This window comes from Marmota marmota, unplaced genomic scaffold (genome assembly GCF_001458135.2).
Source record: "Marmota marmota marmota unplaced genomic scaffold, marMar, whole genome shotgun sequence".
In the NCBI taxonomy this organism is placed as follows: domain Eukaryota; kingdom Metazoa; phylum Chordata; class Mammalia; order Rodentia; family Sciuridae; genus Marmota; species Marmota marmota.
In genome coordinates, this window is record NW_025999853.1 from 14,610,837 (window position 1) to 14,635,939 (window position 25,103).

General features: G+C 44.8%; 1 protein-coding gene across 1 annotated transcript in view; it reads right to left on the bottom strand.

Moving 5' to 3' along the window:
* Window positions 1-25,103, bottom strand: part of Elk3 (ETS transcription factor ELK3) — a 38,182-nt gene that overhangs the window by 2,666 nt on the left and 10,413 nt on the right. The window contains exons 2-3 of the mRNA XM_015482911.2: window positions 15,092-15,886; window positions 5,064-5,186 (exon numbers count right to left, since the gene is read on the bottom strand). Coding sequence (XP_015338397.1) covers window positions 5,064-5,186; window positions 15,092-15,886 — 918 coding nt within the window. The remainder of the gene's footprint in view (window positions 1-5,063; window positions 5,187-15,091; window positions 15,887-25,103) is intronic.

Below are 25,103 nucleotides of genomic sequence, written 5' to 3' on the forward strand. Positions count from 1 at the left end.
CTAAAAAAAAAAAAAAAAAATGAATAATTATTACATATCACCAGGAAAAACTTGGGTTCCTTACATCCCCAAACAGACCACAGTAGTTCATTTCTCTCATCACCCCTGTAATGGAGCAGTTGCCAATCTATTTTATAGAATAATTTAAAGATGACAATTGCAAGATTACCTAGAACAAAGAAGAATAAGGCTCAGAAAACGATAGGCTACTAGAAAAAAGTACATAAATTAGGTGTTGCTAAAGCATATTCAAATATCGTTTTTAAAAGGTTCCAAGTTATCTAGGAATGCCAATCTGCTTTAAATATTGAGAAACTTTTTTTTAAAACAGACTCTTTGTAAAAAATCAGTAATTTCTAATAATACATTTTGGAATTTGTCATCTGCTTTTCAGAGTACTACGAAGATGTTTCTCAGTAACTTAAAAATATTTACCTTGAAAGATTTAGAAGAAGTATAGAGTTGGAAAAGTGTTTTCTTTGATAAATAATATCAAACTTAATTTCTGTACTGCTAAGCAACTAAGATGATAAATAGCAGGGTAAAGGTATGTGTTGTAGTGACAAGTGTCAGGTCTGAAGCAAATGCATCATCTATGCTTCCAACTGAACAAGCAGATGAGAAGGCCTCCAATACTTGACTGTCTGCACCTAGATATTTTATTGCCTAGGATGATATGTGTCAAAATGATTTCCTATACTTCCTTGAAGCTTAATTCCTATTTAGTCCAGAGTAAGTTTAAATATTAAACTTCAAAACTGAATGTCAAACTACAGAGCCTGGCACCTGTTGGAAGAACAACAAATATTTGTAGAACAAGTAAATATATTTTTGCAATGTTCATACTATTTTGGTAACTTATTTACGTCTGTGCCTTCTTGCTTATCAAGGGCTGTCATTTCATTTGATACCTAGGGGCTATGAAGTAAGTTTTGTTATCTCCATTTTACAAATGAGAAAACAGTTAAAGTTCTGATTACCTAAAGGTCACAACTAATAAGCAGCACCACCTAATTTTAAGCCCTGACTGGAATTTTTCTGTACTAAATTGCCTAACTTCTTATTTTGGCAGGGGTTAGGGTATGTCTAATTACTGTTTCAGTTTCTTTGATGGTTATTGGTATATTCACGGTTCTGTTTCTTTCCTGGTACTTTGGAATTTTAATTTTTTCTAAAATGTTTTCCACTTCAATTGTGTTTTCAAATGCTATACATATATTTATACTCATATTTACGCTCCTAACCAAACCACTGTTGTCATTGACTTGGAGTGAACACCAGAAGGAGAGCAGGTCTTAAATTTTTATTGTTAGTGTTTTTTTAATCTTATGTTTTGGGGTTTTTTCCATCCTGTTGATATTTTCAAAAGAATCCCCTGTAGTTTTATTAGTCTTCTCTGTTATTTTAAAAAAGAGCTCTGATTTCTCCCCCTCTTATTTCTGTACACTCAGTTGTCACAGTTCTCAGTTAGCCTGGTTTTATATCCGTGTGTTTCTTAGTCATTTTTATTGGCTCTTTCCTACTACAGAAGTACAAGTTACAGTGAATACTGCAGAGATCCTACTGGTGGTCCAGAAAGTAGCTAATGTCAGGGACACATGTCTGGCAGAAGCCACCAACAAAACTCGAGCCCAGTGCTCTAGATCTGGACCCAATTTGTCCCTGGATTTTTATTTCCTTCCATTCCCTGTCCTTTAGCATTTAATCTACAGAATAGGAATGAACAGGTCAACGCTATAGAGTCAGAAGGATGTTTAGCATGGCTGGCCTGAGATAACCTGGGGCAGCTTTAAGGAACCAAAAGGAAAATGTGCTTGATAGAAAGGCAGACCAGGTCCTGACTGAGAACAGGATATATGTTGTGGGGGTGGGGAGGGATCACTGTCCTTTTTAATTTGCAGCATATACCAAACTTCTGTCTGCCATACTTGGATTTGATGACCATTTCCATTTTAGATGTCCCCAGCCAATGCTGCTTTTCCAAGAAAGCTGTTCTTCTCTGGTGCTCTAAGTTAGTGAAAGTAGTGGTTAGGGATACAAACTAAATTTGGACCAGGGTTCTGCTACTTGTCAGTGTGTGATCTTGGATAAACTGAGCAATGTCTCTGCCTTAGTTTTCTCATCTTTAAAATAGAACTACTGATGGCATTAAATGAGAAGCCATGAAGAGTGGCCCAGAATGTCTGACACACAGTAAGCCCTCAATACATGTTAGCTGTTATTATTAAAGATTTTCAATCTTGTTATCACTTAATCATTTTGCCTCTTCCTCATATTTACTACCTACTTACTCCTAAAACCAAACTCAAGGTCTTCTCAATCTTGCCTCTGAAATGTCTTCCAAATTGATTCCTACGTCCACCCTTCTGTTCTAAAAGATGACTGTCTCTTTAGTATTTGAAGTAGAGAATAATTTTCTAGTATTTGAAGTAGAGAATAATTTTCTCCTATCTTCCTGGTCTTTCCACTTTCTCTTGAATTCTTCCTTCACATGGATATCATACCTAACAGTGTAACAACGGATTAAAAAGGTGGAACTATTGAAGCCCACACCTCCTTTTCACACCTCATCTATCATCGGGTCTCCTCCTGAGAATACTTTCCATATCCAAACCCAGGAGATCTATTAAGTTCTAAACTATGCTTTGCTCTTTATCAAAATCCTGTCCCTTCTCCCAGCTCAGCTCAGGCAGCACTTCTTCCTCAGAGTCTGTCCAGTCCCTGGATGCAAAGAACAACTCAGTCCCTGAAGCACTTTGTTTACTTTCCTGTTATTCGTACGTTGTATAGCTCTTTCAGCCCCTGCTGCAGAACGTTGCAAATATTTACTGGGTTAGATTTATTGAACAAAAATTTCAGCACACAGTCTCAAATGAAAATTTTAACTAGCTCCACCTGGTTTCAACATGTATCCGTACCTACTGGGTACATTTCAAATTTGATAAAAATCTGTTTGAAAAGTTGGAGTAGAACAGAAAAGTAAGTTCAAAATGCCAAACTATCCAACTGAAAGACATTTCACTTTATTTGTAAATCTGCATCCTTGACATTCAACACTTAGCACAGTGTCTTTGGCATCTTGTCTCTTTACTGAAGTATTTCTAAGTTAGAAGCATACCTCTTCCAGAATGGCTAGTGTCTTTTCTTCTCCTTTGAAATTATTTAATATCTGCTATAATGATTGTACATGAATGAACAGTGAGTGTACAGAATGATCGTGTGCAGAAACTCCTCAGCTCTGCCAGCTATCAGGATTCCAGCCTACCTTTGCAAAAATCACAACAGGAAACCTGCTAGCATCACTTGAGTTTGTTGTAGGCTGAGTCTGTTTTTTTTTTTTTCTTTGCCAATATGTTAATAGCGTACATGAAAGAGAAGAGGTTGGTTATTTTGAAAAGAGATGATTTTCATTAGTTTAAAAGAGACTTAATCATAATCTGAATGCTGAAAATTTATCATTTGTAATATCTAGTTTCAGAAAATCTTCCTCTTACCATGTTTTGTTTACCATTTTAAAAATTGCTACATTCGACTACTCTTTTCATTTGAAGAATAATATTTTTAAAAGTACAAAATTGTTTTCCCTTAGTTTCATGGATCCAACCAAAAACAGAGGGCCCAAGGCCATATAACCCATCCCATTCAAACTGGAATGTGTTTTTTCAGGGCTGCCTTTTGAATGGCACCAAGAGAAAAAAACTGGTCTATTTGGTGAAATTAAAATTGAAACTCATAGGCAAGTAGCCTTTAAATGCATTAACTAAGCCAGATGCAGTGGGACTTGGTTGTAATCCCAGTAACTCAGGGCTGAGGCAAGAGGATCACAAGTTCGAGGCCAGCCTCAGCAACTTAATAAGACCCTGTCTCAAAATAAAAAGGGCTGAGTGGGCGTGGTAGCTCTCTTTAGCTCACCATTCTTCCAGTGAGACCCTAAATCTCATCTTGTACATTATGCTTCTGACTCAGAGAAGGTACTTGGCATATATTAATTTTGACAAGCAAAATGACCAACTCAAAAGATATAGAGACTTGATCATTTTAACACTTATCTTTTGTTGACATTTCTTTATGAGTTTTTTAGCATCTTTTCATTTAGACAGTCACTGATAATTACTGACATCATTTGTAAACCAAGCAACATGCTAGATGCTGGGAGACACCATAGGGAACAGGATACAGTTCAGTCTTGATGGCACCAGTCTACTGAAGTTTGCCAGATTAACAGGCAAAATGCTAAGTGCTAAATGCAGTGGGAATGAGAGACCTGCAAACTAGTTTGCCACGAACCACACTGGGGACACAGGATGCTGTGTGGATGAGACAAGGCTAGAATTAGGTAGAGGGAGTTTGCACTGTGTTTATCCCTGCTTCATTCCTGATCCTAGGATCTGTCCTACCTATACACACATATACAAACAATAACAACTTGAGTGGGTAAATATCAAAGAAAAAAATCACTAATATCCACATGATAGTGATACTACTGCAAGATTCTAGCATGTAAGTGAATAATAAATATGTTTTCTGAATCCAGAGAGTTCTACAAGATAAAGCAACTAAGTCTTCATTGTTTTTTTAACCCAATGCCCTGGATCCTTTTTTTTTTTTAATAACAGAATAAGAAGAGCTTGATTATGATTCAGAAGTATTCAGGTAACTTTTCTACCCCAGTAAGGAGAAACTGCTATTTTTAGTTTTCAGTTTATTTCAAGTAAATCAGTACATTGAGTAACTGGATTATCACTTTGAGGTCTTTTATTAATTTTTTTTTAATTTTATACTTTCCTAAAAAATTTACAGTTTTCATAGTCAAAATTAAAATTTGCAAAACCCTTAAAGAACTAACTGTTGCATTTATGGACAGCTGACCTACATACACCATTTCTGCTTCAATAAAAATGTCTGCCTCTTAAAGAGTATGCAGCCCTGTCCCTATGAACACCCTTACAACTGAACATATTAACCAAATGTTAGGCAGAAACCACCATCTTAAGCCTCTGCAGGACTGAGAGAAAGGATATCCCTTAGAAGTTCTGTTTAAAAGTTCAGTTCCAAATGCTCACCTGGAACAGCGTGTTTGGCCCTTGCAGCCTGGCAGGACTCAGTGGAGCGACTGGACTAAGGCTGCTCCAGAAATGTATGCTGGAGAGCAGTGGACTCGGGGTCAGAAGCAATCCATTTGGTGTCTGGGAAATAAAACAAATAGTCAGTTCTTGGTAGAGGTTCACCTGACTCTAGCTGTGATCAACAGAGCAGCACAGTGGTTAGGTTCACTCCCATGGCCAAGAAGCAAACCTCGCCATCTTGAGAAAGCTAGGCAAGTTTATTTCTGCAAGGCGGTTTAAATTTTCTTCAATGCTAATTTTATTAGCAATTTATAGAGGAAAAGAGGTATTGACATTCTGGTGGAAAACTCAAGTTTGTAGCAACTTTTGTCCAAAAGGTCTTTTCAACTTGCTCCTCTCCTAAATTAAAGAAAATTTAGTATACAGGCAAAATAGGACCCCAGGAAGGGGCTTGATTTTTTTTATTGAATTGTTTTTTTTACAATGGAAACTCTACTTAGGTCACAAACACACGAGGGCACACATACACATTTTAAAATTATTTCTTCACACCTTGCATTATTGACCAGCCCTTTAATAGATTCTGCTGTTAAAATACCCTACTGCAGCTTCTTAACAAGCTCTCAGCTGGGTGTTCCAGATTTTACTCTGGAAGTGGGATTGGTGAGAATTCATTACCCTGGCAATGGTGAGGGGTGTATGGGGGCAATTCTTGTCAGGTTGGATGCAGACCCAAAACTCCTAAAGAGAGTGCCATGCTGGCATTTGCTTTCACACAGGCAGCAGGAGTCCTGGCCCACAAGCCAGAAAGAGGACAAGAAACAGCCTTCCCTGGCTGGTGAATCTGCAGGGCTTTTATTCTCAGCAGAGGCAAACTCCCCAGCCCAGGGTGGTTTTGCACCTCTGGTGACTAGAAGTTCCTCTGTGGATCTGTGGTGTCAATACGGTGCTTTGTGTGAGAACCATAGCAAAGGCGCCAGCATTTCAGACTGCATCATGCTGGATGCTAACGTGTTATTTTTCCCTAGAATTGGCCTCAGCAGCTTCATTAATTATCAAGAGCATTTGGGATTAAACCTGAATTGAAAGGTCTGCTCTGTTCAGTGGAATAGAGACAAATATCTAAAGGTCTTCAAACCATGAAGTGCTGAAAGGTAAACAAGTTTATACCAAATTATTTGACTCTGGCATTTCCTACATATTCAATGACCTATGAGGTTACTAGGATAAATACATGTTTTGAATAAGCTCTTCATTTGTTTTAGTCAAGGCAATTTTGCAAGTATGCCAGGACCATCTGGCCTAACTGTTGAGAATTAACAGCTCAGCATGAGCTCTGCCTGGGTTCCAATCTCAGAACCATACTCACCAGCTAGGAAACCTCAGGCAAGCTACCTAACCTCTGTGCCTCAATTTCCATATCTGTAAAATGGGGAGAATAAAAATTAGCTATATTACAGGGTTGCTGGGAAGATTAAATAGGATAATCCATACAAGCCCTTAGTATGTTCCTGGCACCCAGGAATGTTAAATAAGTTTTAGAGACTACAGTCACACCCAGTGTTTAGTAAACGCGTTTGAATAAATAAACGAATCAGTAATTAAAAGTCCGCCTTACTAAATGTATGTCATCTATTTATGGGTGAAATTCTCAACTGTATATTGAGAAGTACTCAATGCTCTGAAACAGATGGACAAAGCTGAGTCAGCCGTGCTTTCAGCTCAAATCCCCAGGCTCAGGTGACCAGAGAACTGGTATTTGCATGTTACTTCAGAGCCATGTTCCAACCACAGCATGTTATATTAACTTTTAATAACCAGAGTGTTTGGGGCCTCCTGGTTTATTCATCAATGAAGGTTTCTCAAAGTCTAAAAATAAAGACATTCTTCAGCCTGGCAGGGTGTCACACATGCCTGTAATCTTGGCAACCCTGGAAGCTAAAGTAGGAGGACTGCAAGTTCAAAGCCAGCCTCTGAAATTTAGCAGGGCCCTAAACAATAGTGAGACTCTGTCTCAATAATAATAATAATGAGTAAGGGATGAAGCTCAGTGGTAAAGTGCTCCTGGGTTCAATGCCTGGTACCAAAACAAAAAACAAAGACAAGTTTTTAAAACCACAGAACAGCTACCTTTCTCTCAAACAAGACCAGAAATACACACCTATTGTTTTCAATCCTCTAGGTGATACTTAAGATTTAGAATTTAGAGGGCCGGGGTTGTGGTTAGTTGGTAGAGCACTTGCCTAGGCTGTGTGAGGCACTGGATTCAATCCTCAGCACCACATAAAAATAAATAAAATGAAGGTTTTGTGTCCATCAACAACTAAAAATATTTTTTAAAAAAGATTTTGAATTTAGATTTCCATAACCTAAAATTGGCACCCATAACTGTCTGGATGTAAAGTGTTTGGACATTGGTTTCCAAGGGATACATACATCAGAATCTCCTGCCTTGTTTAATATGTTTGAAATGCCTTCTATAATGTATGCAAATAAACATGGTGAAATGACATCACCCACTCCTCTCCCACACATCCCTGTTCTCCCTAAAGATCGTGTGGCCTTAGAGAGCTGTTTGTTTGGTTATTTTTTAAAGGAAAGGTCCTATAAATCCTGTTCCGAGTTATCTCTGGAACAGTGTGAGCTTTTATAATCTCTCTCTCTGTGTTTGTGGAGCCAGGCAGGCAAGGCTGACCGAGGGAAGGTGGTAAAGAAAGTAGCCACAGGCAAAACCCATGCTTTCTCTTCCTCTGCCTGGAATGCCTTTATTTTAACAAGTAGCCACAGGGAGCTCCTGATCCTGGAGGCTGCCAGGGAAGGAAGCGACTGGGCATTCATTTACAAGGGGAAGGACCCTGCCACCAGATCTCATTATTCATCTTCTCCACTCAATTCTTCTAGTTAATACTGAGTCAACTAAAAAGCCCACATATTCTCCAAAACAAGGTGAGTTGGCCTTGTCCAGACTTGCCCACAGCCCTTTGCCTGAGTCATGCCCTCTAGTGCCCTTTTCTACTCCTCCCTCCCTTTGCCCATCAAAATGCCACTTCCTCAAAGGAGACTTTCCTCATCTTCCCTCAACCAGATGGGCTTTCTCTCTCGTTGTATCTTTAGAACACTGTGTAACCAATTTTTTCCCTTAACATTTAGCATGTTCTGCCTCATGGTAACTTGCATATCTTTCTGCTACCACTTTCTGTAGTCCTTAAAAGGTATTTGCTCATTGTTATTCCTCCTGTAGTACTCAGCCCCTCAATATTTGATAGGCTGAAGCCATCTGCAACTCTGGGTGTGTCCCATCCTGTGCCCTCACTCATCACTGTCACCTCCATTTGCAATGCCCTTGTTCAAACATGAACTCATCTTCTTTCCACATCCAGTGCTTCTTAAAACTCATCATTTTCTGTCAGTCATACCATTTATCCCCTCCATGAACACTGGCTGAGAGGGCAAGTATGTTTCAGGAGCCAGCAACAAGGTTGCTATACTCATGGCTCTGCCCACCACCCCAGGTCCCTGTTGCCAAGATGCATAATACTGTGGCCTCTGGAGCCTTCTAGAATTCACACTTCTGGGGAGCCCCTCATTCCATTCCTTCTGCATTCAGGCCCCTGGCACTTTACAGAAGGCATCCTACCACAGCTACCTAACCCAGTCCACCTGCCTCAGGTCCCACTTCCCCATCGGTTCTACACACTGCCACCAAACTGTTACCTTAAAACAGCATATTCCTTCAAAAGTCACAGTTTCAGGGAGGAAAAAAAAAAAAAAAGAGCCTCCTTAGCTTCAGTTCCTTAGGTTCCCCCTTAACCTGGTTTGGGTACTTCCTAACTTCCCTAGGTGAGCATCGCTTTGCTTGATGTATCCTGAGCTCCTCTAACACACTCAGAGAGCCACAGAATTCTAACCCAACAGTCATCCCACAACTTCCCTGACCACCCAGCCCCTAGTTCCCTGGACTGTAGACCCTCTCCAAGAGTGACAGTATCCATATCCATGATTTGACCTTCCCTCACATGTCGATGACTCCCTACCTTCTCTTCAGCCCCAAACTCTTCTTCGCTCCAGCTGCAGCTGGATATTTCTACCCAGATGTCCTGCGGCCTCCTCAAACTCAATATGGCCCCAACTGAACTCTTAGCTCTTTATGCATAAGCTTACACTGGCCCTCACCCTCTTCATACTCAACTTCCGGCTTGCTCCCACCCCCAAGTTGGTCCCCATGTCCGGTTGATGGCATTCCTTGAGTCTCTCAGATCCACCTCCTCTGACCTTGTCCTACTGTTCACAGCCTTTCATCCTGACAGCCTTTTACCTGAATATTATGATAGCAACCTGATTGGATCCGGCCTCCTCCTCCCAATCCATGCCATCAGGATGATTTCTAAAACGGTATAGACTCATGTCCCTTCAATATTGGCTACTGACTTATCTCCTGCACTCCCCTTCCCTTCTGATTTATCCTCCTGTCTTACCGAGCCACTGCACCTCCCCAGTGTGTCTTGCCTCTAGCTGTTCCTTGCCCATAATGCTCTCCTCACCCCAACTGCCAAAAAAATTCCTCTTGATTCTTCAACACCCAGCCCACGTGCAATTGCACCCCCTCCATGAAGTCCTTCCTCCCTTCCTCCAGCAAAGTTAATGCCACCTTCTTAGTGTTCCTTGAATGCCTCAGTATCTTTCTGTATTGCATATGAGATGCTATATTAAGTTACTTGAGCTAAGTTATGGGCACCTACCAGGGACTATTTACCCATGTTTTTATACCCAGCTATAAGCACAGCAGCTTATACATGATAGGTGCTCAGTTCATACTTATTGAATTCAGCTGAGGTGCTTCCCTGCATGGGTGTATCTGATTCTTGTCACATGTTATCTCATGTGTAAGTGTCTCGTTGTTATGGATAGGTTCTAAGGTCATAAAAAACACTTGTACTTCTGGTGTCTTTTCTATGTCTTGCAAAAAATGAACACTCAATAATTATTTATTAATCAGTTCTCATAAGGAATTTTTGTTTCCCTTTAAACTCATTTCCTGTCAGGTCTGAATTCTTCAGTTTTAAGAGTCCTCCATAAATTTACACCACCCTAAATTATATACTGCCCCATATTCTTTACCTGTTGGACAATAAGCTCCTGAGAATAGGCCTGTGTCTGTCTATCTTCTGAATCTTTAGGTAGTTAAAGGGCCTAGAGGTTCAGTGATTATCTCCAAAATTAATTAATTAAAAATGGTAGGCATCTGGGGGGCTGGGGTTGTGGCTCAGTGGTAGAGTGGTCACCTAACATGTGTGACACACTGGGTTTGATCCTCAGCACCACATAAGAAAATAAACAAAATAAAGGTATTGTGTTCATCTGCAACTAAAAAAAAAAAAAATTAAAAAAATGGTAGGCATCTGTTAACTTGGTCAACTAAAGAAGATATGGATGAGCTGCTAAACAAGTATTTGCAGGAAACTAGTAAGTCATACAGGCTTTAGGAAAACTGAAGGAAAAAAAAAAAGTCTACTGAGCAGCTGTACAAACATCTCTAATCTTATACTTAACACAGATGCCGAGATGAATCCATGACTGCCACCTTGGGATTAAAAAACAAAATCTCAAATGTGATTATGAATCTCTAGAAACCCCTACAGTAGTCTTGATTCAAATTAAGACATGGTTTTAAGAACTTTATCCAAACTTCCCACAAAAGTTTGTGTAGCACTAATCTTAAAGAAAAGGGGATAAAATGGAGAATCTCACATGGGTGTAGAGTAGACATAGAAAGTGTTAGGAGAAAAACTGGGGACAAGGCAGTAGAACTATGAAGGATGAACAGAAAAGACAAGGAGAGGGGAGAAGAGGCAGAGCCCAAGGTTAAAAAAAAAGAATCAAGATGTCTGTTGAGCAGATTGTACAAACATCTCCAATCTTATTAAATTTAGATGCCAAGAGAGTCCATGACTGCCACCTTGGGATTAAAAAAGAAAAAAACCAACTCAATAAAAGGTTGCCATGAGGGGCTGGGGTTGTGGCTCAGTGGTAGAGTGCTGGCCTAGCACATGTGAGGCCCTGGGTTTTATCCTCATCACCACATAAAAATAAATAAAATAAAGGTATTGTGTCCAACTACAACTAAAAAATAAATATTAAGAAAAAAAAAAAAAGGTTGCCATGATCTATCTGAGCAACTCAGAACCGGAGAAAACCAAGAACCACCTCCTGGAGTGACACCCCCCACTGCACAGAGCTTCTTCCTGCAAGAACATCCTCGGCCCATAGGAATGACCAATGGAGAGAGCTCAGGCTCCCCTGGGGAGGGGAAAAACAAACTTTTTCCTTTTAATAGCAATGGCAAAATAGATAGTAAAATGAGAAGCCACACCTAGATCCATAGGCTAGGGAAGGGAGGTCCCTACCCAGGGACAGGCTGCCCTTTTCTCTGACTGCTGCTCACCACCCACATCTATGCTGCTCCAAATTCTCACTTTCTGACTTTGGCTCACAGCTGTTTCACCAGCCAGTAACCAAGGAAGGGAGTTTTAGCATTTTGGACCTCACTAGGCTGTCTCCACTCCATCATTGCTAATCCTGGGCCACTGCTTATAAAACATCCTGGGGCATGCATATTCAGACCTTAATGGTGAATGCATGCCCAGTGCCCGCAGGTATCTGAGTTCAGCATCTTACACAGCACAAGTGATGTTAACACAGGTCTTGGCATACATGAGGGGAAATGAAATGTGCCAGCCTCAGGTTCTAAGTTAACTTCACCTTGTTAAGATATGATGTGGGAGAAACTGCACAGAAAGCAGACAGTAGGATGAGGGAGAGATGATACAAAAGACAGAATCACAAGTTCCAGCTGGCACCTCTCCGGCTACCATGGTGCCTGGCCAGGGACCAGGAAGGCTTCACGTCCTGGCTCGTCCCCCATCTCAGTTTCAGTAGCCTGTGCCAACAGACACATCAGCCTTGCTTTTCAGCAATTCTCAACTGTGACCTTGGCAGCTGAGCTCTAAGGTCATCACTCCTTGGTACCTAGTTGGCTTTTAAGTTTTCCAGTCTCTGGTTAGTCCCATGTTTGAGGGGCTTTTCCTATCTACATTAAGAATCTTCTTTACAAACTCAAATCCAAGAGTCATCTCGACTGCACTCTGTACAGCTCCCAGCAGATGCGCCAGATATTTCTGATGCAAGCAGTGGTTGGGGGAGCAACAGAATGAGGCTGATTTTTTTTTTACGCACACTGTGTTGTGGATCCCAGTTTCACATCTGTATTTGGGCCTCCATGGAGCATGTGGTTCCATAAGTTTCCTGGAGAGAAGTGTTACCACATGCCACAGTCAAGCCCAGGGTCCTCCACCCTTCTTCCTGCCATGTTCGTAGCTAGAAATGACCAACCTTGTAGGGTATCAAGTTATTACATTTGTAGGGTACCAGGTTATGACAATACACCTTTCTTCTAAAACTAACTCTTGGGAAAAGTTTATAGGAGGTTCCCACAGGTTACCAAATGCCACATGCTCACAGACTACACCCAGCATACCCCAGAGGAAAGGAGCCAGTGTCTGTGATGGATAGAAAGTGCTAAGGTTGCAAGGAAGCCATGGGAGAACAGACCTCAGGCCGAGGCCCAGTGAGATGCAGGATGCCAAGCTCTGCCCTCCTGGTTCTGAAGGGTGAGCTAAAGGCAGCAGGGTGAGTTTCTGGGGTACCCCAGTGAGCAGTGTGTCGGGGAGGGCTTCTCTTAGGACCCAGGACTTACATTGACTTCAAGCCTGCCCTAATTCTAAAGGGCCCAAGCTCATCAAGTCAAAGTAAAACCTCGTGAATATCCTGTTGGATCTCAGGTAATCACAGGGGGAGCAGGCTCAGATTTCAGCTTTGGATGCCACATGACTGGGTCCTGCCCCGTCTCTGCCTCTCTCCCTTGGCCACCCACAGCCATGCCAGGTGCAGTGCCTCAGTGAATTTCAAAGAGGGATTTGGGTCCAGAGGCTCCACTACTACCCTCCTTCCCCGCAAGCAGCAGGTGACTCCTTTAGTTCTACCTGGTTTCCAACACTACCTCACCTTCCCTGGGATCTGGAGGCCTGCCCTCAGCCTGGGCCCAGCTTCCACTCTCCCACCCTTTGCTTCCATCCTTCAGGAAGCCCTGATCCCATTTCTGAACTTCCTGGCACTAACTCAAGGTTTGCGGCCCCACCCTCACAGTTCGTGCCTGAGGAGTGTTTGCTCCCAGCTGCCACTGCATGGGTCCTCCACGGCAGCCTGTCTTTCACACTCTCTCCTCCATGCTTTGGGCCATGCCAGTGAGCACTGACCCTTGAAACTGCATTGTTTCCATTAATGTGCATGCGCCCTTGAGATCCCTCTCTCCCTCCTCTCCCTAGTCCAGCTATACCACCCTCATCCCCACTGAGGGGAGCCACCTCCAAGTTCACAGCATGCAAGTCCAAAACCCCAGGGTGGGCTCAGCTGACTTCCTCAGACAGGGCTGGCATGATGGCTCAGGCTAAGAGAACAAGACACTGAAATCGGTGGCCTCGCCCAGGCCTTAGACCCCTCCCAACCTCATAGCTGCAAACTTAAAGGCAAGGGAAAGAGTCGGTTGGAGGGTCCACCTGGGCTCCTCCCCAAGCCCCTTCCCTGAGCTACCATGGGAGCCACTGCTCTGAGCCTTTAGGCAGCAGGCTTTCCCACCAGGCAGTCTCACTTGGTTAGAGAAGGCCGGGTTTGGGAGCACTCCTTCCAGTCTACCGGTGAGGCAGGGACCCTCATGTCATGGCAGTACAAGTATTTCCAGCTCTTATAAGCTTGAGTTAGGAGGAAAGCTGTGGGAAGCCAGGCGGGGCTTTCAAGCTGCCCTGCAGACTCCCATAGATTGCTACAACAAGGGACAACATTTGGCTTTCTCCAGGTGGGACAGGAGAGAACATTTTACCTCAGGGCACACATTCTCCCCTACCTACTAGCTGGGGGATGCTGGACAAGAGGAGTCACCACTGTCCACTCACCTCAGCTAGGCAGTGGGGTCTACACCATGGCTGCTAGGGACGCATGCAGGGAAGAGCTCCACACCCGCGCTGCTGCTACCAAGGACAACCCTGTTGACAACAGGGCACAGCAGGAGTTCCTGCTCACCTCCCACACATCCCCATTCCCATTGGGAGCCACAGAGCTCTAGGATAGTACATCCCCTAGGTAGCGGGAGCTAGCTCACCAAGCACCACCACCATCAGCTCATCCTCACAGTATCCATTTCACTTAAGAGAAAAATCATGTAAGGTCCCACTCCTAGGAAACTGGGATGCCAGGAATTGAATCCATGGGGATCCAGGATTGGTGACCCCCAAACTGGTACTCTTAACCTCATCCACTAAACTGTGTCCATGTTCAAGGGGAAGCAGAAACAGTTTGTCAGCAGCTAGCAGCTGGACCAGACAGCTGCTGGATGTTTTCTTTGAAGGAAAAGGCTGCCTTCTCCCAGGTTAACTGCAACCAGGAAGGACGTCTGCACCCCGCTGTGCACTCCTCTTTCCAACACTTCCAAGAATCAACCTCCTGCTCAGGATGGACCTTGAGTTTCTTATTAGAGACCAACGTGAGCACAGAGCTTCACACTCACAAATGCGATGATGGTATCCATGAACATGAACTTTCTTGTTAACAGGGAAAAATGGCTACTAAGTGTCCCCAGGCCCAAATGCTCCTGAAGTGTAAATGTGTCCCCTCAATTTTCCATGGGAAATCATTCCTTACATCTACCTTGACGGCCAGTGTGCTTGTTCCACCTACTGGCCACTTTAAGACCACTAAAAGCAAGAACCCAATCAAGCATCCCTCTGTTGTCAACATACCAAACCTTCTCTCGTAGGTGAACCTCAGTCTGAGGATGGAAAAGTACCTTCCCTTCCCATTTACACCATTTCTGGGAGAATCTTCTGAAGGGTGGAAGGAAGTGGCTTTGCCTGCTCTTCTTCCATTTGCCAAGCAGTGAGTCTGGGTGTGGTCAGGACCACAGGAAGCGCTCTTACCTGTGCAGTGAAGAAGGCTGGGGTGAGGGATCCCGAGGGCAGGGCTGGGCTGTTGAGAGCAATGGAGCCAAGGTCGGTGCCGGAGAGCACCAGCGGGGGCGCAGAGATTTCCAAGCCTTTGGGCTTTTTGCCCTTTGGGGGAAGAGATGGAGACTTGGTCTTGGAGCCTGACGACAGGTTCAAGGGCTCCAGGGAATCCGAGTCATGGCAGGCAGCCTCCAGGAAGAGGCTTCTGTGTTCAGAAGGGAGCGGTGAGTTGGGGGACAGGGATGGGGACCGAGAAGAGGAGGGTGAGGCCGAGGAGATGCTGGCGGCATTTGGCAACATTAAAGAGGAGATCTTGGCTGAGACGGAGGAGGCCAGGAAGGCGGACGCCGCAGCAGCCTCAGGTGTGGAAGGCAGGGACACCACCGGCCTGGTGATGTGCTTCTCGGTTTTATTGGTCACAAACCTGATCACAGTCCTGACTTCTTCCACAGGGGGACTGTCCTCAGGTGGCTCCTCCAGCTTCTCTGTCTTGATGGCCTTGAAGGCCTCGGGAGGATTCTGCAGGGAATTAATGGTAAAGGACGAGTACAGGCCTGAGTGGATGTATTCATTGCGGCTCGTGCTTTTGAGGGCGGACAAGCCGTGTTTGTGGGCCTCACGGCCCTCGGGAGGCACCTTGCAGTCACTGTCCTGCAACAAAAGGCTCTCCCTGCTGATCTCCACCGCGTGAGGATCCATTTTGAGGATCTCTGGGAAAGAGACGAACTTGTACACAAACTTCTGCCCAATCACCTTCTTGATGATATTCTGCAAATACAAGAGTAGACATTGAAAACGTGAGTGCACCCGAGACACCACATAAGGGGCACACTGTCATGGCCAATGTTGCCAGAAGATGCCCCAAATATCCCTGATGAGCACATGCTGGCTAAAGAGGAGGGGGAGGAAGAAGTCAGAGGCCAAAGGACTGCCAACCTCAGCAAACCGCCATTTGTTGTCTCCTGGTCTGGAAAGTGAGGATGATTATTCCCAATGATACAGTAACTGTTGCTATTTAGTAGGTAATTACTATGTGGCTGGGATTGTTCATACCTGATCTCATGCAGTATGAAAAGCAATCCTAGGAGGAAGACATTAGTATTCCCATTTTAAAAGTTAGGAGGGCCGGGGATGTGCCTCAGTGGTAGAATGCTTGACTAGCATATGTGAGGCCCTGGGTGCCATCCCAGCACTGAGAAAAATAAATGAATGAAAAAACAGGAGATAAGCTTAACCCACTTAAATAACTGCACAGCCACCCAGCAGATGGTGGTAAGGCAGCCTTTGCAGAACCACGATGTGGTACTGTCTTACCAGAAGTCAAGAGAAGGGGGTGAGACAGTAATGGGGAAGCACCCTGCAAACTGCAAAGCAGTAAGAAAAGACACCACCAAATGCTGCCATGCTTTCTCAAGTCACAGAGCCATTGCTGCCACTGGAGGAAAAACCAATCACCTACTTAGACATCTGTGACATTCATATAGTGTTCTAAGTTCCTTGTATCTGCTTCAGGCTCTTCAGTGTATGAACCCTCAAACATTAAAATGTAAACAAAAAAACAATAATTGCTGCAAAAGTTGAGAGCTAGTAAAGGCTGTACTGTGTTGGAGACTTACAAAATCGATAGACAAATTCCCTGCAGAACCTTCCAGATTTCACATTTATCTACCAAAGGCTTGCTGTGTACCCCACTCTGTGTTTGACTACTGGGATCCCAATGCTCAGGGGAGACAAAGATGGCGCCCCTCTAGCACCAAGAGCTAGCATTATTCTATGGGGAAAGGACTCTGAATGTTTCTTTGGAAACTGTTCCTCCTGCAACTTGAGTGCTAGTTTCAGGAAAAATAAAATCATCTGGAGAAAAAGAGCTGTAAAAACAGCTCCTACTGAGTGCCTTGCTGCTCTGGTCATCCTGTGCACAGGCCACCCCTCAGGGTCCCCAGGCCCACCTTCTTGGAAAGCAAGAGGTATCATGCTTCCACCTCCAAGTCATCACAAGCTTGGAGATAGGGAGTCATCTGCCCCAAACCACCAAGATCTACTGGTTCTAAAGCCCGAGCCTTTTCACATTTCCATACAAATGTGGAGGGAGAACATCAAAGAACCCCCTAGGAGAGATGAGATTGAACGAAGTTTGTTTCTTTTGCAAGCATGGTTGGGTTCTAGATATAGGCATATTGGGGTTTTGCCTGTTCTCTTGCTACATATGGCATCCGATCTGCCTTTTGCTCCCTTAAGTGAAACAGGAAAAGGTGCATTTATCATGCCAATGAGATTTTCAAGGAAGGTAACTAAGAGAAGGACAGGAAATCCCACTCACTTGAGTCTGGGGAGGCCTTGCTCAACACTGGCACTCAGGGGGTTTGTCCTTGCCAAGGGACATATTAGACTGGATTCCAAGCTGCAGGGTCCCAGCCTCCTGGGCCCTGCCCTGCTACCTACACCACGCCATCCCACCGCTCCAGGTGACCTCATTCCCACACTCACACTGGCACACCTTCAGAGAACTGGGGAACTGAAAAGTTCCACCTGGGCCTGGCTGGCAGCTCTGCAGGGGACAGCAGCAGCTGGGGAGAGAATGTGCCAGGGGACACCAGTTCCCAGCGGGAAGAGATTAAGGGCGTCACAGACCCCACCTTACCCAGTATTGGTTCCTATTATAACGTAAGTGTGCGGGCCTGGAGTGCTTCCTCTGAAAGAATTCTGGGGTATTTTTTTGGTTTACTCATAATATTTTCCTCTCTAGGGAAACACTCTATTTTTTCCTCAGCCAGTTTGAACCCTCATCTAAATTGAGGTTTTTGAGCCTAAATAATTATACAGAAGAAAGCAAAAGAGAAACCATACGTTCTGAGTTTTTTCTTTTGGCAAATATAATGTTAAAAAAAAAAACCCACTTTCGTTTTCTTACGGGCTCAGAACATAAGGTCTGAGGAAGGATTATATTCATGAGCAAACCAAGAGATAATTAAGGGCTGCGATAAGATTGATTTTAAAAAGTCTCTCCTTGTCAAAAAAATGGTAGGCAGCAGCTGAGCGTGGTGGTACACACCTGTCATCCCAGTGACAGAGGCTGGGTCAGAAGGATTGCAAGTTTGAGACCAGCCTCAGCAACTCAGCAAGAATCTTGACAACTTAGTGAGACCCTATCTCAAAATAAAAAAATAAAAGGGCTGGGGATGTAGCTCAGTGGTAAAGCAACCCTAGGTTCAATCCCCAGTATGGACCCAAAAAAGTTAGAAATCCAAGTAAAAAGGACCTGACAAACATCCCATGTGACTTTCGACTGACTAATGGATAAATAAATGTGGTATATCTGACAATGGAATATTATCCAACCAAAAAAAAAAAAAATATCAATGCATGCTACAGGAATGAGAATTCATTATACTAAGTAATTATAAAGGCCCATATTAAAATTCTGTTTAAATTAAATGCCCAGAATAGCAAAATCCACACAGTCACAAAGTAGATCATGGTTACCTAGGACCCAGGGGAATGAAGCAATGGAGGATTGTGGCTTAAAGGGGGGTTCCTGTTTGGGGTGATGAAGATGTTCTAAAACTGATTTTGGTAATGGATGTGCAATTCTGGATAGTGTCAAAGCCACTGAACTGTATACTTTACATGAGTGAATTTTATGGCATGTGAATTATATCTCAATAAAGTTGTTTTTAAAAACACACACACACAAAAGAATTTTGCATGTTTAAATGGAAGACAGTGGGCACCTTCTCCAGCTAGATGGTGACTGCTGCCACCTGCTCACCCCGACTCTGCAGATAAGGAAAGGAGACATGGAGAAGGGGCTATATCAGTAGCTGCTGCTCTGCGGTGAGGGCAGGTCACCTGGGCAGGTTTCAAGAGCAAGTTCATGTGGCGATGGGCATGGAGCCGATGTAATAAACTGGCCAAAAGGAGGAAGTGTGGCCTTTGGAAACAACCAGGTTGGGTCTTGCTTCCTGGACACCAAAGGAAGAGGTGGATTCGATCTGGCTCCCAAAACCTTTGCAGGGGCTGATGGCTGAGAGTGGACCAGGGCAGGACGACAGGAGGGTCAGACAGACCACACAGGTCAGGGGTGTGCAGCCCAGCATGGCTGGGAGCCCAATGCAGCCCCAGGGATGCCTGCTCCCACGACAGCAGCTGGTAGGGAAGTCCTCCCACATCAGTGAGGATGCCTGCGGCTGGAGAATGAGAAAGAAGGTGGGTGGAGCGGGTGCGTCCTGGCAGCCAAAACGATAGCTTCCATGTTTTTTAGGGGGTGGTCGGGTGGTGGGGAGTACTGGGGATTGAATTCAGGGGCACTCCACCACTGAGCCTCACCCCCAGCCCCATTTTGTATTTTATTTAGAGACAGGGTCTCACTGAATTGCTTAGCACCTCACTGTTGCTGAGGCTGGCTTTGAACTTGAGATCCTCCTGCCTCAGCCTCCTGAGCTGCTGGGATTACAGGCATGCACCACCACACCCGGCTGATAGGTTCTTTTTACTTATCTTCCTGAGTAGACCCTGGGATGTAGGGAGGGTGGGACATGTATGTTTGAAGGCCTCTGAGGTCTCCAAAGGAAAATTTCTTTCCAAGACTGTCTGCTGATAAAGCTCACAGCATAAGCAATAATAACAGCTAGCACTTGCTAAACACAGATTATCTGCCAGGGTCTGCTTGAAAAACCTGATGCCCACCATCTCATTTAATCCCCCGGGAGACTGGAACCTCATTATGCCCATTTGAAGGATGAACACACCAAGGCTCCAGAAGTGTAAATTATGCGTGGTTACAAGCAAGCACGTGAGGAAGACAGAGGGCACCCAGGCATTCTGACTCCTGAGCGTTTGGCCATGACGGAGGGTGATGCAAGTTAGCCCAGGACACCACAGCGCCTGGGTAGGGTTCGTATTCTGTTAAGTGATGAAGACATTTAGAAAAAGTCTGCTTTTCACCCCTTCGATCCCAGCCTCACAAGTGTTTGTTGCTTCTAGTTGCCTAGCAACCTGACAAATCTGGTGTGTGTCCAGCTGGGCCAAGGGATTCTCAGCATGGTCTGAGAGAGAGGGCCGCACATCTGCCTCCTTTATGTGCATGGGACCAGCCTCTCTCCCGTAATCTCCCATGAAGTGTGTACTGGCTACCAGGGCCACCCCCATCCCCCCACTCCCCACCCCCCCACTCCCTCACCCCGCACTGCGGGTCAGCCAAAGGCAGCCAGGGCAGGGTCAACTCAGAGAAAGGCAAAGCAACAGTCTCCTACAACAGACCCCGAGGGAAATAAGAGCAGACAGGAGTGACTGACACCATCACCGCAGCCACAGTGTCATCAGGCAAAGCAGGAGCCCAGGCTGCAGGCAGTGCAAGGGGGGGCGGGGGGCATGGGAAGCCCAGGGAACCCTCCCCAGCTCACTTTCCATGACAGGATCTCTGTCATCTCACCCAACCTGGGCACAAGACAGAGTTGGCAGATCCTATTTTGTTTATTTGTGTGCTGCCTGCTGCCCTGACAGGTTACAGGCTTACCTGCAGGAACAGGTGTGTCCATGGGTGTGCTTAAATACGTATGGGCACACAAACCCACAAGCGTACTCTGCCATGTAAATAATCCCAAATAGAGTGATCCCATACCTAGGTATGGGGGGGACTTGTTCAGATGCTCAAAATTCCTAAGGAACTTTAAAAAATATTTTCATTATATTTTATATAATAATTTTAATATTATATTTACATAAATTTTTTAATATTATACTTTATGTAATACAAAATGGCATAGTATTTGCATGTCACCTATGCACACACTCCATATATTATAAGTCATCTCTAGATTAGTGACAATCCCTAATACAACGTAAATGCCACATAAAGAGTTGTTATACTGTATCGTTTAGGGAATAATAACAAGGAATAAAATTCTGTTTATGTACACAGATGCAATTTTTTCCTCAAATATTTTCCACAATTGTAGTGGATAGATAAGGAATATTTCTATTAAGTTTTATAATTAAAAAAAACAATTATATTCAGAAGTCAGTAATGAAGAGATGCTTTTAGAATTGAACTTACCTCCTTAGTTATAATGTTGTTAGGCTAATATTAAAATAGGTTAACTAAATGTTTATTGGATACAGGGCTCTTTAACTATCTGTAGGGAGAGCTGAAAGAAGTTCAAAGTCAGAGGCTTCAAACCCCCAAAGACACAACTTTCTAAGGCTCACTCAAAGTTTTGTGAGTATGTGTCCCACCTCCATATGCTTTTTTACTGGCATTTTAAAGCTGAACACTCCCGGGCACTGAGGCCATATGCACACCTACAACCTCATACCTCCCTTGAGAGCTTGATAAACTGTAATTTCATCCATCCACCAACTCAGCAAATACCTGCTGGATGTGCCTGTCCATCTGTGCTGGTGTGGCACCCTGATTCTGATCTAAGGTCATGCATCTGTCTGTCTGGTGCTCTGACTTGTTACCGAGGCTCCCATTTCTTCCCCAGGGAGATTCAGACAGCGATGGGTTTTCCCTGATATGCTCTGACTGCTATGCTGGTTCAGAGAGCTCCCAGCTCTGCAGACCTCCTGCCCTCTGGCTTTGCAGGTTTGCCACCTTGCTCTCAAAAGTGAAAAAAGCCAGAAGCTCACTCTGCAAATAGGAAAAATTACTTAGAGAACCCTTCCTAATGCCGCCTGGACCTTTTACTCCACACTGATAGCAGACCTGGGTAACCGCGACAGTGAAAGAGATCTTTCCAATAAACACCCACCAACCACATCACAAGGGCCGCTGCTAGGATTTAGTTCAAACACTACTCCTGTCTCATACTAGCCATGGGCCTCAGTTTCCTTATCTATAAAATGGGAACAAACCTATCTACCTAAAGCTATATCAGAATGCCCAATACATTCATGCATCGTAAGTTCATAACGTATGTTTGGCTATTACTGTTACTGTCATTTATTATTTTGACTCTTCCATTTAAGCAAAAACAAAAACACCTCTGTCAGCCCTGATGACAATTTAATGGTCCATATGAACCCTCTTAGAAGGCTGTGAATATTCCACTTGCTTTATCCACAGTTCTGGGTAACATGATCCATGGCACAGCAGGCAGAATTACTTGTGGTTCACATCCCTCAACCAAGCTGGGGAAACATGATGCTTTATTTATTGGGTTCAGACAAGAAATAGACGCAAGGCTTACAGGACATCATGCCTAACATGGCCAGCGCTTGATATTCACCAGGAAGGAAACCTCATACAACCCAATGAATTCCAGGATGGGCAGGGGGAGGGTAGCCCACAGGGAGCAACCCCTGAATCCAGGTAGATGCCAATCACATCCTACAGCACAGATGTAACACCAGGCCCTGGAAGGTGGCACAGACACTAACCAGTCAGCCAGCTGATCACACTGTTGTCCACTGCCTCTGAGAGCAGGAAACATGCTCCCTGGCAGGGAGGAGGAGCCTGGCTTCATGGTATCAGCTGTGGCCGGGGATTTTGCTAGAGCTCCTGGTGGAGGCCAATGGAGATCCCTAGCCCTAAGCACCTGCCATTAAGGTCCCTGGCACAGGGAACCAGGAGTTTGAGTGTCCATCTCTATCATGGTGGGTCTCCTGTGGAGAAGGAGCCTGTGGGTGGGAAGGACAGAAGAAAGCAGGGAGCACTCCTGAGGGCCCCCCTCTGGCTGGGCACACACAGCCATCTTGCAAGATGCACCCTCCTGCCCTGTTTTAAAGATGAAGTGGTCAAGGGTCACCACTTTTGCGTGGCCAGTGAGGTTACATCCATTTTCTACCACATAGGGTGGGTTAGATATGGGGAGAGCCATATAACGGAGCACCACATGCTGTTTCAGAGGACCGTTCAGTGTTCACGTTTCCTCGTATCTTTAAATGTATATACATTAGGTGAAAGATGATAGTATGTATGTATGGGGGCACCCTGTTATTTTAATGAAATTATTTTCTTTATAGATCCATATGTTTAAATGAGAAGAGAAAGAAAAATTAATCTTGAAAGATGTATAAAATGTTTAACAGTGACTTTAATATTTCTTTTTGCTCACTTGCATTTTCACATTAAAAAAAACTAATATGCATGTATTCTGTATTACTTGTCAATCTAAGACCCTGCCCGGGATCCTACAGCTTGTACTTGGTGGGGCTGAAGTCTGAACCCAGCTGTTCCAGAGCAAAGCCCCGAGCCACTGCTGTTCCACCAGCAAACCCTCTTTGAGAAGGCAGCTGCACGGGGCCCAGAGGCTGCAGCTGAAGATAATGTGCCCTGTGTTCAGAGAACAGCAACGCAGGCCGAGAGAGCCTGGGAGCCAGCTCTGAGCTAAGGAGGCTTGGCCCTGCCTTAAGAGTGGCCTCTTCCAGCTGCTCATGAGGAAGAGCCCGACGCTTGTCAGGCTGTTCTCCACACCCAAACAGAACTGCCACAGTGGGACAGAGGAGGGGCCTGCTTTGAGGGGACATGCTGGCATGAGACACCAGGACCCAGCAGGTTTGCAAACCTTCAGATTGCTCCAGAGGACAACTTCTAAGCAGCACAATATCCAATGGCAGACAGTGACAGCAAAAGACAGGAAGCTCCTGTCCACCATGCAGAGTGTGGCTGTGGCCCCCACAGCCCAGCACCTCAGAGCACCCACCCGCCCAAGCAGAGCAGCCTCTCACACAAAGGCAAGGCCAAGAGCCCTGATGGACCAGAGGTTACTTGGAACCAATGCTGGCATAAACAGACCAGGGTTCAAATCTTTGCCTCTCTACTTACTATGACCTGGGGAAAGTTGAACTTCTGTAAGCCTCAGTTTATACAGACTTAAAATGGGAATAAAAATACCTCATAGGGTAGTTTTGTTCTAAAAAATTATGTGTGCCAGTGCCCTGCTCATACGGGTCCTTAAAACATGACCCTTCCCAGAGGAACCTGCTAGCGACGTGTACAGAATGTGTACAGAATGCTCATTATGCCACACTATCTTGTTGTATTCTGCCTTCAAGCAACCAGGATTCCTTAGATAGTACCTCACTTCACAGCTGACAGCAGCTTACACATGGTTTCACGTGAGCCTCCATTTTTACACCTGAGGGACCGTAAGCTCGGAGGTGGGTCCCCACCATTACCAAGCAGAAGAGGCAGAACTCCAGGCCATGGGCTTCCCAACTGGGACCCCTTCTTCTGCTCCTCGTCTGGTTTCCCGCTCAGAACACAGTCTGACTCACACTTTCCTAGCACAAAACCCAAATCACCCTCTCCAAAGTTAGAACAAGCGATGCCTGACGGCTCACACTGGTTCCTTCTCCTTAACACCTAAACACTCTTCCAACAAGGAGAAGAAACCTTCCTATGGGAGACTCCATACTAGGCTCTGCTTCCTCTCCATCTATGCCATCTGAACTGGAGGGGACACGGAGCGGTCAGCTGGCCATATAGGGCTTGGTTATAAATTTGTTTGGGGCAGGGTCCCTTTCCACCTGTCCCAGGTGGAGGATCTTATGACAGACGCCTTCTCTCCATCCACCTGAGCTCTTTCTAACCAGGACAGTCTACCCCCTCTCCCTTCCCAAAGTGAGCTGAATGATGTCCCCACAAACTCATGTCCACCAGAATCTTAGAATGTGACCTTATTGACAAATACAGTCTTTGTGGACACATTGATTAAGGGTCAAGTTGGAAGCCCGTGGATTTAGGGTAGGCAGTCAATTCAATGACGAATGTCCTTATAAAAAGAGAGCAGGAAGGAGACCACGGAAAGACGGAGGCAGAGACTGGAGCTGCTGCAATGAGCAAGGAACATCCTACTGTGGGAGCCGCCAGGGCTGGAAGGGGCCAGAGAACATTCTGGATCCTGCAGAGGGAACTGTGCCCTGCAACTCCCTGACTTCACACTTCTGACCCCCAGAGGCATGAGAGAATAATGTCTGATGTTTCAAGCCACAAAGTCAGTGGTCATCTGTATGGCAGCCCTAGGGGACTATTACACACCCT